This window comes from Salvia hispanica, chromosome 6, assembly GCF_023119035.1.
Source record: "Salvia hispanica cultivar TCC Black 2014 chromosome 6, UniMelb_Shisp_WGS_1.0, whole genome shotgun sequence".
In the NCBI taxonomy this organism is placed as follows: Eukaryota; Viridiplantae; Streptophyta; class Magnoliopsida; order Lamiales; family Lamiaceae; genus Salvia; species Salvia hispanica.
Window position 1 is genome coordinate 24,552,065 of NC_062970.1, and position 16,872 is coordinate 24,568,936.

Here is a 16,872-nt window from a genome sequence, read left to right on the forward strand (position 1 = left end):
CGCACGAATCGTCACCTACTGACTTGGATCCTTCAATCCTGCACACTTAAGCAACTGTTTTGCAGATAATACATGTATTTCACGACATACTGACCAGTAACCAAGGCTTAGAATACGACTTATCAGTTATTCACAGCTATATGAGAATGTGTATAGGCTAATTATTGAGAATTCCAAATAGTAATGTTGAGAAAGTATACACGAATTATTGAGAATTCCAAATAGTAATGTTGAGAAAGTATACACGAATTATTGAGAAATGTTGAGAAAGTATACACGAATTATTGAGAATTCCAAATAGTAATGTTGAGAATTTATAAAGTTGTATTGATGTCCATTCGTTTACATGTAATTGAAAATTTAAGCAACACGAAATGTTTTGAACAAACTATATGGAAAATAAAATGAGATAACGTTCAGAACATATGTTTGAGATTATTATTCTTCCATACAAACACGGAATCAAGAATGCTAATAAACCGAAACCACAGTAATAGGAACAACTAATTTATTTTTATTTTTTACTCTTCTCTTTGCCGCAGTTCCTTGAATTATGATTAACCATTTTATGGCATTTCTCACATCGTCTAGGAGGTTTAGCTGCTGCCTTCTTCGCCGCCTCCATCTTAGAAGGCAACCTCGATCCAGATCCTTTACACTTCACCACATTTGGCGGATGAGCATGTATAATATCAGGCCTCACAACACCATACAATTCCTCAAACCTCTTCTTTTTCTCCAACACGGACATCACATAAGAACCATCACCAAAAAGCTGATTTTCAACATCCTCAATCGCAGCTATAACTGCATTAATATCAGCAATGCTACCCTCAACTCTCTGTACTAATCTGTAATATGATGTGTGCAGTTTGTTGGTGGCATTATGCTTATCATCGTAAACGGAATCTGTAAATAATATCAACATAGTAGAAGCATAATATCAGACCTCACAACATCAAAATATTAACAATCATAGTAGGCTATGTATAATACCTGTCTGATCCTGAAAAGTTGAGGTAGAAGAACTATGCACAGATATTAAAAGAGGTTTCTTCAGCCACCTCTTTCCAATATAAATTTCAGGTATCAACTGCACATCATTGTTCTTGAAAACAAAAAATATGTGACGACAAAGAATCCCACACCTCTGGTAGAGCTTGCATTGACACTCGTACAAATCATCCTCAGCATTGTTCGTAACAGTCCAAGTCCTATGGCCCCGGTCAGTTACTTTATAAACGCGAATGTTTGTTTCAACAGACATGTGGGTCATCATGCAATTTTTAGATGCTTCAACAATTTCTACATGTACCTTTTTAAAAATACTATCCGTGTAGATCGTGGCAGCATGCATCTCAAATGGTAACTCTGTGAGGGGACTTGGAACATTAGTAGAATCAATATAGTCAAGCCTGGTTGTTTGGATACGTTGTGCATCCAACGCATTACCATACTGCAACATAAATTCCACCAGATTAAAGTGAGGCCTGGAAAAACGTTTGAAGAAACTATTCTCTGATTCAGATATAGAAGTTGTCTTCAACAAACAACCCATCGGTAGATCTCTAAAATAAGCGGGGACCCAAAACTGCCTATGACCATACATGGTCTTGAACCACCCTTCCTCCTCTAAACCATATCGTTCCATAACAGAATTCCACGACTCTTCAAATTCCTCAGGCTCTAATAAATCTGACCAAACACAGGAAATCAAATCCTTTTTAAAAAATTCATTTGCAAAAAGATTTTTTGAAACCTTCTCAGATACCTTCATCATGATATGCCACATACACCAACGATGACGAGTTCCCCTCAAAACATTTTCAATTGCGGGTTTCATTGCTGGGTCCTGGTCTGTAATTATTAGCCTAGGATGTGCACCCATACATGCTAGAAAATGAGTAAACAACCATGAGAAAGATTCGATATTTTCATTTGAAAGAAAACCTGCTGCAAAGGTAACAGGACATCCATGGTTGTCCTTACCAGTAAAGGGTGTAAAAATCATACAGTACCTACATGAAAAAAAGAAGAGAAGATGAGGTTAATAATCTCAATACAGTAACATGTAAACCTCAATAAACATAAGTAAGAACCTCAATAAACATAAGTAAGAACCTCAATAGAAACTAACCTATTAGTTGAATAAGTAGTGTCAAAAGACACAACATCACCGAACATATGATAGTTTCTTCTAGACACGGCATCAGACCAGAACAGCCGTGTCAGCTTATCATCAGCGTCTAGCTCATAAGCGTAATAAAAACCATCACAAAGCTCCTTTTTTGTACGCATCTGAGTTAAAATAATCTCAACGTCATATCCTTCCATGCTTGACTTCATATCACGAGAAATATTTCTTATGTCAGTTACCGTGCAGCCAACAGCGTCGTAACCCCCCATAACCTCTTTCAGGAGATTAAAGGTCATTGTAGGACCAATATTAGCTTTAACATAGTCCTCAGCAAACTTAAGATGCACAAAATCCAGATTCCTATTTACTTTCATAAACTGCTTATACTTGGGCTCAACCATTGAGTGGTTATGTTCCTCAACAATGTGTTGCACAACATATCTAATCACACCAAAGTCGGATACAAACTTAAAAGATATCTTGGCTTCACATTCACACCTCTTGGATACACGCCTACGTTTACTAATGGAAGCACCTTCCTTTGAATTCAAAGAATCTATATGACGTAACTGCTTCACACCCTCCCTACTACATACCATATACTGCCAAGTAATAATGTCACCTGTTGTTTTCCTACCAGATTTTCGAGGATCAAATCCAACCTCTTTAGCATAATCTTCATAGAAGGAGATAGCAGCATCAAGTGACTTGAAACTTTTTCCAACAAAAGGCCTTAATTCTTCTTTGCACAGAGGTGTAACTTTAACTTAAACATAAATTCAACATTTTAGAAAACAACTTCAACATATCAGGTTACAAAAATCAATAATAAAGTACAGATACATCAATAAATTACATTATCAACACACAACATAATACATACAAATTAAAACTAAGAAACAGAGAATAAGAACAAAAAACAGAGAAAACAACATATGAATAAAACTGATAGAATAATTATCAAATAAACTGTGACAAAAAACACTAAAACTAGTACTAATCAATGAAAAAACTACTAAAAGCATAAACATGTATTGAAACATGAACATCAGAATAAAAAATTACAAAAATTACTAATGAATGTATGAAACAACACTCGAATATAAACAGAAACTTCAAATACAAAAATTGAGAAGATGCATATCGAATGATTAACACATACCTGCCATTACTGAACAAAGACGAGCAAAAAAATTTTAAAAAGGAGACAATCGCGATAGGTTGATGAGATCGGCAGAAATTGACAAGCAAAATAGCTTCAAAAAGAAGAAAATCGCGTGAAGACTCAATTTGATGAGATCGCCAGATTTTGAACAGCGAAAATCACTTCCTCCAATATATAATAGCGTGATTCAGAAAATATAAATTTGGGAAGAAATCTCTGAGATTTGAAGATCGATTTTGATGATACGAAGAGGAGAAGAGAAATTTAGGGAGGAGAAATTTTAGGAATATAAATCTGGGCTTTGATCGTGAATTAGAGAGTATTGGCAAACAATTGGAATAGACTAAAATACCCTTTTCATATTATTTAAATTAATAAAAAGAAAAATATATTTCAAATCTAGGCTAAATCAAGCCCTTGGATTAGAAGAATGAATGGTTATGATGAAGTCTTAATTTGTGATTGGAAATTAGTTAGCATATGATCATGCCCCACTTAAGTAATATAGGATACAAATTAAGCTCTAATACAATGGAGTGATTATATAATAATACATATTTTTTTATGCTTATTTAATTTCTAATATATTTTCAATTGAATTTGGATTCTTATTTTAATGAAAACTAAGAAATTGTGAAATGCCCAAAATATATTATAATCAATTTCTTTTGTTCAATAAAAATAGATTATTTTAGATTGTATTTCATAAACATAACAATTTTTATTTTATAAATTTTTTAATTTCATAAGGTGTGCTCCATTGTTTATTACTAATATTCAATAACTTCTTTTAAACTTTATTATTTAATTATTTTATCAAATATGTATTAAATCTTTATATTGTTGAAAAATTAATCTATTTTTACAGAACCGGAATTATAAAATTTTGTGAGTAGGGTGATATTACCTCAGCGATGACGATACTTATTCCGATAACATATATATCCATTGTTTGCCTTTTCATTTATGGTGGGACTCTTGTGCATGAATCCTTGTGCTACTTTTTTAGTATACTAGATATAGTAAAATATATTTTCTTGATAATTCAACATTTTACTCCACCCCATTTATAATATACTCTTCACATCCTCAAAGAATATTTCACATCACTTGGTCGCTTTTGTGGAATTCAGTTACATGGACTTTTGCTTTAATAAAAATATAAAATAGTTGTCATTTAAAACTTTTTTAGTTAACTTCTGATTATTAATATAATTACTCCACTATTTAACTTCAATTATAAATTATCACTTTAATTTTTTGGCGTACCATAATACTAAAATTAAATTCATACTTCATCCGTCTCAAAGTAGTTAGAGATAATAAAGTAAGAGAGATAAATAGAGAATAAATTAAGAGAGTGAATGAAATTTTTAACAAAAAAACAAATGACTCTACTACCTTGGGATAAACTAAAAAGTAATACGACTCAAGTACCTTAGGACGAACGAAGCAATACAACTCAAGTACCTCACTCCTCCATAATAGGGATCAGAATTATTTTACTCATTGTGTTCAGATTTTATTCTTCCCATTCAAGATCAGTCCTCAATATTTAACAAGCTTCATCCACAAAAAATTAGATCTAGAGCTCTGGAAATAGGTTAGAAGATTCGTGGTCGAGTACAGACACAACACGTGGAGAAGGTGCGAGCCATGCAATCTTCGAGTTGTTTTTATATCCCGCTGGAAGAGAAAAATTGAATAATGAAGATGAAGAAAAAAAATATGAAGTGCAGTTAATATATATTTATTGGGATAAATCAATTTAAAAATTAAAAAATATACAGGTTCCCACTAGGTGTTGCATGCGCCGGAAAACTGAAAATACATTTAAAAAATTATTTAATATATTCATATATTAAAATTAAAATAAATTAGATAAGCCATGTGGCAGTCCCCGGTCGGCTTACACGTGTGCGTGCTCAAGCATACCAAGGAGTGGATCCCAGGCAATGGCGGACACACAGCCAAGGGAGGAAGGGCTTAAGCCCTCCCCCAATTTATTTTTTTTTAATATTTTGTACTTTAATTTTTTTTGAAATTTCTGAAAAATGCCTACAGCCCTCACCAAACTACTATACGTGAAGTCTAAAATGCAAAAAACTGAATAAGAAGGAGGGGCTGAAATTTTGAAACTGCAGAAGAAAGTTTAGAAAAAAATGGCCGTCGTTGTAACTTTAAGGAAGAAGATGAGATAAAAAAAGACTAATTAAATTAATATAATACTCAAATTGGCAAATGTCAAGTCACGTACCGATAGGCTATGCCTATATCACGTGTTCTACTTCTGTATAAAGTAATTTTAGTTTATTAAACATAGTTTAATTATTTTAATTCAATTTAAGACTTATTGTATAAAGTAAGTTCAAATGTTTATATTGGAAAGGTTATTCAGCTTCACGATGCCTTATGCATTCAGCTTTATTAGTAATATTCTTTCTTGGTATATTTGAAAAGAGTTGATCACAAAATTATAGTAATATTATTATTGGGTGGAAATTTTTCAATAAAGTAGTACTCCTTTCGTCTACAATTAATTGGCATAAATTTTCTTTTTCACACTTCCATGATTAATTGTCTAATTTACTCCCTCCGTCTCATAAAAATTTACATTTTTTTAGTCAGTCATACAAGAATATTCACTTTCTAATTTTGAAAACTTTTTTCTCTCTAATGAGGTGTGACTCATTCTTCTATAACAATACTTTACTTAATTTTTCTTTATATCTCTCTCTTAATTTTTTACCAATTATATATTAAAACTCCTGCCCAATAAAAATGCATATTTTTTGTGGGACGAAAGAAGTACTTTTTATTACTGTTGATAATGATTTTCATGTTCCACTAGTCCATTCCATTAAAACTTTATTATAATAGGACTCACATTTCAATAACTTTATCCACCTATTTTTCACTATATTACTTAAAATCTGAGTAGAGTAAAACATGCCAATTAGTCGTGCACGGAGAGAGTTCTACAATATTTTTTTATGTTATTTATACTTAAATTTTATACGTCACACTGTACCAATTTCACTTTAGAACTCGTGACGCTGCAGAAATCTATATTTTAAAAGACGAAGGCAGTTGTATGTTAACTACAAAAAATTTAATGTACAACCAGCCCCTACCACGAAATATTTCTGCGTCCGCCACTGATCCCAGGCTTGAGCAGTTGTTGCACCATCGTGCTTTTCCGATAAGCATGCTTAAGTCATGTGTCATTTCCCTTAATTAGAGGTTGCATACCTTGTGAGTATTCTTCAAGTATCCCAGACTCATATTATTGTGTGATATAGACCATGTGTTTGTTTGAGTAGGACAACTTTTTATTTGATGGAAAGTTTTACTTACTTTAAATATAAAAGCATAATTAGTTCAAAATTCGCGCTATACATGTATCATGTAAAGTTATTAATATAGTAGTAGTAGTTTTTATTTTATTACTCCAATTTTTATTCAATATTTTCACCTATTCATAATTCCTTCACTCCGTATCTATTTCAATTCATATTATTTTCACATCAAAAAATTTTAATGGATATGAATGAACATAGTGGATTAATTGTAGAATATATTTGTATTCACCACTCAAGCCATGACAAAACTCTCCAACCAACTATAGTTGAAAAAAATGAAATTTCGAAAATGTAGATTTCAGTTACATATTTATATATTGTGATGACATATAATCAACTTTCAATTTCACAACTACCAATATAAGTAGAATTGATTTTATTATCGAGAGCACAAAGAGAGATTGTACTAAAATTAGGAGGTGTCGATGCCGAACACCTTCCTTAGCCCTAAAGCAAAGTCGTAAATCTTGGCCTGATCGGCCAAGGTTTCCGACACAAAGTCAATCTCCAAACACCTCTTCACCCACTCAATGAGCTTGGGGCAGTGCTCTCCAATGCTAAAACCACCACACTTTTCATAGGTGTGGAACCAAGTCGTATACGTGACCAAAGCCACATCCAAAAACCCGAACCTCTCGCCGCCGAAGAAGGCCTTGTCTCCCAGCTCCAATTCCAACTGCTTCAGAATCTCAACGAATTCCTTCTTCGCCGCTTCCAGCTCTTCCCCACTCTTAGCCTAGATCTTCCTTCCCGGATCATACAGCTGCACCATTAAACAAATAAACAAACCATAAAATAAAATGATAAGTGTAGAAGAGAATAGTAGTAGTACCTTTTTGTCAATGTAATCAGCCCAAAACCTAGCTTGGGCTCTTTGGTAAGGATGGCAGGGCAAAAGAGGGTATTTTCGGTTCCAAACCTCGTCGATGTACTCAACAATGACGAGCGACTCACAAACGGGTTTATCATTATGAATTAAAACCGGGATTTTCTTGTGAATGGGGTTTGATTGAAGGAGGAGTTGGCTTTTGCTGCGAAGGTCCTCCTCTCTGTACTCGTATTGCACGCCTTTTGCGGCTAGTGCCACTCGAGCCCTCATTCCGAACATGCTAGCGAACATATTCAGCAGAATCACCTTCTCCACCATTTTTTTTTTTTTAAGATTTTGGGTTTGTTGAGATTGGTAAACCAATGCTATTATATAGAGAATGTGGTGTGTGTGCGGTAGTTATCAACTACCCGAGAATGAACTAACTAAAATTAGTACAAAAATACTTTAATAAAAAATATTCCCTATGAAAAGTTTTTATACAATATTCCCTTCATTTGGTTTGAGATATTTAATAATAGCAGGGCAATTAAGAAAAGAATATTTAATAAATTAAGTAAAGTGAGAATAAAATAAATAAATACTCCCTCTGTCCCACATAATTTTACCCAGTATTTCATTTTGGGCCGTCCCACATAATTTTACCCCCATATTCCACTAACTCATTTCTACTCACATTTTATTATAAAACTAATACTTTAAAAGTAGGACTCATATCCCACCAACTATTTCAACTCACTTTTCATTACATTTCTTAAAACCCGTGCCGGGTCAAAGTGTGTAAAATTATGTGGGACGGAGGGAGTAGTATGGAAATATAGTAAAAAGTGAGAATAAAATACAGAAGGTAAAAGATGAAATAAGAGAGATTAAAAGATAAAATAAGATACATCAAGTTAAAAAAACAATAAAATTACTCAACTATAATGACACAGTCCAAAAAGAATAAAATCTAGCTCTAGGGACAGATGTTGTATTAACTTTTTAAAAATATTTTTATAATTTAGTTGAATTTGATAATTTTATTTCTCTTAGATTTAAAATTTATGCCTAATTCCTCTTTCTTTTTGTTACTCTTCCTTGCCTCAAATGTTTTATTTCTATTGGGGATTGAAATTAAGTAATGAATGTGTAATATTTTAAATAGAAAGAAAATAGAATAACATATAATGTGACATCCGTGACCCAAATCATATATCATATTGCATAATTACATATTTTATTATAATTACATGATGATATATATATATATTATATATATTTTAGAACTATAGAGTTTTGAATGAGTTGTTATATTATCTGGTATTTAGTAAATTATGTGAGGCTAAGTTAGCTATAACTTTTTTATATAGAAATATACATTGATGATATACATAATTGGATGTAATTGAGTTTTTTTTATAATTGCTAATAATTGAATTATGTGTTAAGTGTTTATGTGTATGTACGTGTTAGGCTGGGGAGTACTTTTCCAATTACTAAGCCATACACATAATATTTATTTAAATCACATACATATATCTATTTATGTATACGTAAGGCGGGCAGTTCCAATCAACTAAAGTGCAATTTTTTATATTATACTAGTTACTTAGAATTTTATCTAATAAGATTAATTATAATGTTTATCTTGTTTGATACGTATGTGAATTTTAGAGTAAGCAAAAATGAATAGGTGTGAATCCTATTCCCATAACTGACTATAACTTACCATATATAGGCCTCTGAAGTGTATTTTTTTTATTTAAAGAAACAAAAGGGAAGCGAGAACTTGGAGTCCGAAGGTAGAAAAGTTGTGGAGATAATTATTATTCTTAAATTATTTTCTTTATAGGCATATTATAGTATAGTTATGATATTTAGCATTTTTAATTTTGGTATATTATATAGGATCAAGGTTGAACAGGAAGAGGATTTAGGAGTTCGGTTAACACTTACAGGTGTGTATAAATCACACTTTTAATTTTACATGCTTTATGTGGTTAATTGTTATGTGTTAGAGTGGAGTGAATATTTGGATTATATGATATGAATTTGATATAGTTGTGTTATTTGGAATTATTTTGTGGAATGTGATATGGATATGTGATTGTTGCAATGGGTAAATAAAAGTGCATTTGATATGTTTTATATTGTAACAGCCCGGATTTCTAGGGTATAATAAATACGGCAACTGTTACCTACGCGAACTTAAGGCAACAAGAATGTAGACTAGGGTTTCGTTTAAAGAGATTTGACCAAGTGTTTAATGAAGTATCAAATCAATAAGTCAACGGCTTAAATACTAAAAATCAAGATTTAATAGATAACATAGGCTAAGCTCCAAAGTCAAGGGTTTATTGTAACTCCAACAAAACGCAATATTTCACAATATTTCAATCAGAAGAAATAAGTTCAAACCAACCAAAGATAAATAGTTTCAAAAATTCAGCGGAAGCAATCAAAGAGAAAACAGAGCCATGAATGAAGACACGACTACACTTAAAGTTCCAATCATCCATTTTATTCGATTCAACCGTCTCAACACCACCGACCGCCCGTCGCCGCTCAACCTGCACATAGGGAAAACACATGCAGGGCTGAGTATTTTAACATACCCAGTGGACTCATGCCAAAACATTTTATAGTTATGCCACCCTTACCATAGTGAACTCGAGGTTTAGCATTTAATTGAAAAGATAGCATCGAGTATCACAAAATATTTCATGGACTGGCCAGTCAAACAATACCTCCCATTTTCTCATCAATCAACAATATCATGGTGCGACGAAGTGTGGCCACACTTTCGCCCACGAGACCGGTTGACTAGCAAGGACGGCTCCCGATCTCCCTTGTACACTAGCCTGATAGGGTTTGCGGCCCTACTCAGACCCGAATTCGTTTATATAGCCCTATAGCCTAATAGAGCGCACTCGCAAACTAGGCATCAGGCACACACAATATCCAAAATAATCATAGGCATGGCATAACAGTTCAATCCACCCTTATTGCTCCACTTTCATAAATTTGCAACATAATAGAGAGTTTAAGACTAAAGCCCACCTCGATTCCTAGGCCACAAGTACGTTCTTCTTCTTGTTATCACTCCGTGAACGCGAGTTCTCACCTTTAATTTATGTATTACAAGTAAGTCTCAATCATGAATTCAAAATCCATGTACGATTATCATAACGCTTTTATTCGCACAACAACTCCAGATTTATCATCAAATCGTGTCACGCATGAGTGTTTCAAAACACACCCACACACACACAAACACACGCACCAACACACACCCCCACACGGTTTCACACACACACACACATGTGTATCCCATTCATCAATTAATTTCCCCTTCACTCATTCTAAATGCATGTGGATTCAAGAACACCGATTGATCGGTAGAGGAAGAAAAGATCAAAGTAAAAATACCTTTTCAATAGAACAATCGGTAGGAAACAAGTAGTAGCCTTGGTTCTTCAAGATTTCTTGAATTGCAACTTCAATTCTTCTCCAAAAGATGAAGAATTAATGGAGAAAAGTAGAAGAAAAATTTGAGAGAGTGGGGAGAGAGAGAGATCGAAATTTGGGAGTGGGGGGCGTGATTTTGTGATGCTAGGGTTAGGTTTCTCACTCTTATTTATAGAGTGCAAGATATAATCCAATAATTAAATAAATCAAGATTTGGAGGAGATTTGGTGGAGAAGTGGCGTTAAATTTGGTTGAGAGAATAGGGGATTTCGAATTTTAGGCTATTAAATTAGCCTATGATTTAATTTGAATATTTCACGGAGTAGAATAAAATATCACAGAGCAAAATAAAATTATAATTCTCCCCAATTAAAAGGAAATAGGCGTGATTTTCATTCCTCCCACACGGAATTTAATTAAAATCTTATTTTAAATAGGATATGGCAAGATATGCTAGAATATTTGAATTTATTTAAGGAAGGGAATAAATAAGGGATCAAATAATAGAATAAAATAATCCCTTCTCCCATAACATAGGAGATTTCGAAAATCTCCTTTAGAACAACATAAGGGCCGAAAATTTCATCAATTATATAAGGAATAATCGGACTTTGGATTTAATTTGGATAATTATCCCAAGCAATAATTAAATCCAAGAAAAATAGGTTTTCTTTCCAATAAATAGGAGGGGTCAAAAATTCCACTTAATTAAATAATGCTCCTATTTAATTCTCACTCATCCCTTAGGTAAATAATTCACCACAATATTATTTCGCCCCGTATCAAAATATTCACATATCCACCATTCAAATTTCACCTCCACTTCACATTTTCCAACGACTTTGACCATTCCACGGCCACGTCATATTTTCCACAATATTGACTATTCAATAGTCACGTCATATATTCAACAAGTTTGACTATTCAACTCAAACTCAACTCCATATCGCAATTAGGTCACAAAGAATATTGCAATAAATCACTCATCATTTAATCCACATATATCATAGCATTAAAAGCATTTAATGCAAAAATTTTCACGTCTCAAAAATTAGGGTTCGAAAAAAGTGGGATGTTACATATATGGCATTAGAATATCTTGAATCATTGGATTAAAGAGGATATGTGACAGTGTTGCCCGGTTCTGGTATCAATGATAATGGAAATAGACTTACGGGTCATATATAATGATAATGGACCTACGGGTCAAAGAAAATATGCAAAGAGGGGCCTTCGTGGAAATGTCAATATGCAAAGAGGGGCCTTCGTGGAAAGGTCAAAATGCAAATAAGGGCCTTCGTGGAAAGGTCAAATCAAAGAGAGACCTTCGTGGAAAGGTCAAATGATAAAAAAAATGGACCTTCGGGTCGTATACAATGAAAATCCCAGGCAGATACCAGGCTTGACCAGTCACAGAATAATAAATTGAATAGAATGGCATATGCATATGTACATGATATTGTTTTTAATATTTGTTGGTTATTGGTATATATATTGGTTAAAGAATATATTGATATCTGAGATGTGAAATTAAAGGTAAGGTTTATATACACTGAGTTGTGGCTCATATAAACCACTAATATTTTTCAGGAATAAGATATCAATGATGTGTGGGTTGATGTGAGTTACAGTTATTATAAGGGTCGGCGGCTGACGCATTTTGGCAACCTTCTCCTCCTCATCATTTTTGCATATAGATAAATGTACAGTATATAGAGTGGTGAGAGGGTCCCACTGAAGTTTAGAATGGTTTGAAATATGAAATTGATAAATGTTGTTTTTTTTTTAAATTATACAATATGTGTGTTTATTTACTTAGACATGTGGATTATTTATTTTAAATTTTGAATTATTTACTATAAGTAGTTACGTCATAAGGGTTGGGGTGTGACAGTTTAGGTGGTATCAGAGCGGGGATAGAATCCCGCTGGGACATAGCATTCAAGCATATAGTAGGATACATTTTGGTTATAAGTTTCATTTGCATTTGTATTATCATGAATATGTGTCACCGAGGAGAGAAGGGTCAGCCGCCCCGCATCATCAATTAATTGTAGAAACAATACATGCTGCATCATATGAGGAATTCCAGTAAATACCTAGGTTTTTTGGAACAAAATGTACATGGACCAATGATGAGGTAAAGAGGTAGAAAATTTAAAGAGCTCGGAAAAGTAGAAGTTGTTGATTTTGTGGGACTAATCTGACTGAGGCTGAGATATAGTTAAAAGTGATAGAACCGGTTTTCAAATAGATGTGTTGTATGTCAGAAGAACGTTTTGATTATAGGGTATCTCTTCTTTGAAGCAATACTTACTCTTGGTGGGAAACAGTCCCACAAGCTATGATACAACCTCTGGTATTCTGGTATTCAGTTCAGACTATTTTTCCAGAGAACTCAATGCTAAATATATGCAAAGAAGTGTATTGTGATAAGAAGCAGAGAAGGTTTTGTCTTTAATCAAGGAACTATGTTTGTTGATTATGAGATGACATTATTTCAGTATACATGGTTTATCTAGACTGCGTGGTGCGAGTTAATTCAATTGAGCTGCCAACAGATATTGATTCTCTTGTTCATACACAAGTTTTGATATTACTATGGGTATAGATTGGTTTTCACTTCATCGAACCAAGGTAGCTTGTCAAGTAAAAGAAATAGTAATATAATCATCGAGACGGGATCGGGTGATATTTTACGGTATTCAATATATTGTTCCAGGTTTTCTTATATTATTTAGATTGACTTTTTGGTTTATTGGAAGTGCAGATTTATTTGGGTTTTCACCTTATCAGGAGACATATTTCTCTATTGAGCACTGCATTTATTTTTATTTATACTTATCAACCATCTTCATTAGAGTTTCAAGAGTTTAAGAAACAGTTACAAGAGTTGTCAGACAAGAGATATGTATGACTCAATGTTTTACTTTGGATAGCACCAATATTATTTTGAAGAAGAAAGATGATACATTGCGACATTATATACACTATTGGAAGTCGAATCGAGTGACAATGAAGAATAAATATCTATTACCGAGAACAAAAGACTTATTTGATCAATTTCAAGGTATGCAACTGTGTTCGAGTACTGATTTTTTATCAAGATATCATCAGTTGAAGATAGCTAAAGAGAATATTGCAGAGACGCCATTTTGAACTTAGTACGACCATTATGAGTTTTGATTATGCCTTTCGAATTAACTATTGCACCTACAATTATTTATGGCATTGATGAACTCTCAACTATTCCTGGATCAGTTAGTGATTATTTCTATTGACTTACTATTATATTCATGAAGTACAGATGGGCATGTTAATCACTTGCAGTCAGTATTACAAGTTTTGCGAGATAAACAGATTATTGCAAGGTTGAGTAAATGTGGTATTGTTGGGACACGTGGTGTAAGGTCATGGAATATAAGTGGATCTACAAAAGATTGAACTGTTTTTCAGCCGGAAATGTTTCTCGATTATTATTCAATTGATAATGAAGTTAGTACGACAAAATTCTTCTTTTATATGGAGTGAAGCATATCAAAAGAGTTTTAATGAGTGGAAGCATCGGTTGAATATGTCACCTATTTTGGTTATCTCCGCAGGAACAAGATATTATATTATTTATAGTGATGCGCAGAAACATGGATTTGATTATCTTTTGACTTAATGGCAGGTTTATTGCTTATGCGTCATAACAATCGCAAGTACTTGAAGTTTCTCATTCTGTTCAAAATCGGTTATTAGCGACATTATTTTGCTTTGAAGATTTGACATCATTATCTGCAAGAACGCTTACATGGTATTCTAGTATCTTATATATTGACAGAAATCCGCGATTTACTATCTCAGTCTTATAAAGTCTTTTTTTGAGTTTCACCTCTGAAAGGAGTCATGCGATTCGAGCAAAAAAGTACGATGAGTCCTCGTTATATTGGGCTGTATGATATTATTTGGACGATTGTAGAAAAACTGACCAAGTTAGCACATTTCTTACCTATACGTTGGATTTCTTTGTTATATTACTTAGCTGAAAAGTAAGCGAAAGATGTTGCACGATTATATGGTATTCTATCTTTTATGTCTAACAGAGGTCCGCATACTATCTATGGAGACATGATTATATTTTAGTAATGTTTTTTACCATCAGAAAGATGGTAAGTCAGAGAAAATTATACAGATGTTAGAAGGAAATGAATTTTGAGAACAAAATTCTTAAAGAGGGGAAGAATTGTGACATCCGTGACCCAAATCATATATTATATTGCATAATTACATATTTTATTATAATTACATGATGATATATATATATATATTTTTATAACTATAGAGTTTTGAATGAGTTGTTATATTATATGGTATTTAGTAAATTATGTGAGGTTAAGTTAGCTATAAATATTTTTATAATAGAAATATACATTCATGATATTAGCAATTATATATACATAATTAGATGTAATTGAGTTTTTTTATAATTGCTAATAATTGAATTATGTGTTAAGTGTTTATGCGTATGTACGTGTTAGGCTGGGGAGTACTTTTCCAATTACTAAGCCATACACATAATATTTATTTACTCTATTTATGTATACGTAAGGCGGGCAGTTCCAATCAACTAAAGTGCAATTTTTTATATTATACTAGTTACTTAGAATTTTATCTAATAAGATTAATTATAATTTTTATCTTGTTTGATACGTGTGTGAATTTTTGAGTAAGCAAAAATGAATAGGTGTGAATCCTATTCCCATAACTGACTATAACTTACCTTATATAGGCCTCTGAAGTGTATTTTTTTTATTTAAAGAAACCAAAGGGAAGCGAGAACTTGGAGTCCGAAGGTAGAAAAGTTGTGGGGATAATTATTATTCTTAAATTATTTTCTTTATAGGCATATTATAGTATAGTTTAAGAATAATAATTATCCCCACAACTTTTCTACCTTGGAGTCCGAAAGTAGAAAAGTTGTGGGGATAATTATTATTCTTAAATTGTTTTCTTTATAGGCATATTATAGTATAGTTTAAATTATTTTCTTTATAGGCATATTATAGTATAGTTATGATATTTAGCATTTTTAATATTGGTATATTATATAGGATCAAGGTTGAACAGGAAGAGGATTTAGGAGTTCGGTTAACACTTACAATAATCAGGGTGTGTATAAATCACACTTTTAATTTTACATGCTTTATGTGGTTAATTGCTATGTGTTAGAGTGGAGTGAATATTTGGATTATATGATATGAATTTGATATAGTTGTGTTATTTAGAATTATTTTGTGGAATGTGATATGGATATGTGATTGGTGCAATGGGTAAATAAAAGTGCATTAGATATGTTTTATATTGAAACAGCCTGGATTTCTAGGGTGTAATAAATACGAGATTTGATAGATAACATAGGCTAAGCTCCAAAGTCAAGGATTTATTGTAACTCCAACAAAAAGCAATATTTCACAATATTTCAATCAGAAGAAATAAGTTCAAACCAACCAAAGATAAATAGTTTAAAAAATTCAGCGGAAGCAATCCAAGAGAAAGCGGAGCCATGTATGAAGACACGACTACACTTAAAGTTCCAATCATCCATTTTATTCGATTCAACCGTCTCAACACCACCGACCGCCCGTCGCCGCTCAACCTGCACATAGGGAAAACACATGCAGGGCTGAGTATTTTAACATACCCAGTGGACTCATGCCAAAACATTTTATAGTTATGCCACCCTTACCATAGTGAACTCGAGGTTTAGCATTTAAATGAAAAGATAGCATCGAGTATCACAAAATATTTCATGGACTGGCCAGTCAAACAATACCTCCCATTTTCTCATCAATCAACAATATCATGGTGCGACGAAGTGTGTCCACACTTTCCCCCACGAGACCGGCCGAATAGCAAGGACGGCTCCTGATCTCCCGTGTACACT

General features: G+C 33.0%; 1 protein-coding gene and 1 pseudogene across 2 annotated transcripts; both read right to left on the minus strand.

The window, feature by feature from the left end:
• Positions 1 to 393: 393 nt before the first annotated feature.
• On the minus strand, positions 394 to 2,573 carry LOC125197025 (protein FAR1-RELATED SEQUENCE 5-like). 2 transcript variants are annotated; one of them, XM_048095718.1, is made up of 6 exons: positions 2,377 to 2,573; positions 2,138 to 2,298; positions 1,990 to 2,018; positions 1,795 to 1,893; positions 997 to 1,695; positions 394 to 909 (listed from the first exon to the last, which is right to left on the minus strand). In XM_048095718.1, exons 1-6 carry the CDS (start codon positions 2,536 to 2,538, stop codon positions 515 to 517), a joined length of 1,545 nt encoding a protein of 514 aa, XP_047951675.1. In that variant the 5' UTR covers positions 2,539 to 2,573; the 3' UTR covers positions 394 to 514. The 2 variants fall into 2 exon arrangements, with proteins under 2 accessions (XP_047951675.1, XP_047951674.1); XM_048095717.1 differs by having other exon boundaries at positions 2,138 to 2,573.
• A 4,424-nt stretch (positions 2,574 to 6,997) lies between these two features.
• On the minus strand, positions 6,998 to 7,811 carry LOC125196882 (annotated as a pseudogene).
• Between the last annotated feature and the right edge of the window lie 9,061 nt (positions 7,812 to 16,872).

What these genes read in the sequence shown, in the direction of transcription:
- LOC125197025 (XM_048095717.1), bottom strand. Translation starts at nt 2,538, where the DNA reads ATGGTTGAGCCCAAGTATAAGCAGTTTATGAAAGTAAATAGGAATCTG. An exon ending in GATTTTTACACCCTTTACTG is followed by an intron (nt 1,894 to 1,989) that starts GTAAGGACAACC and finishes CTCATTTTCTAG; the next exon opens with CATGTATGGGTGCACATCCT. An exon ending in GGGAACTCGTCATCGTTGGT is followed by an intron (nt 1,696 to 1,794) that starts GTATGTGGCATA and finishes GTGTTTGGTCAG; the next exon opens with ATTTATTAGAGCCTGAGGAA.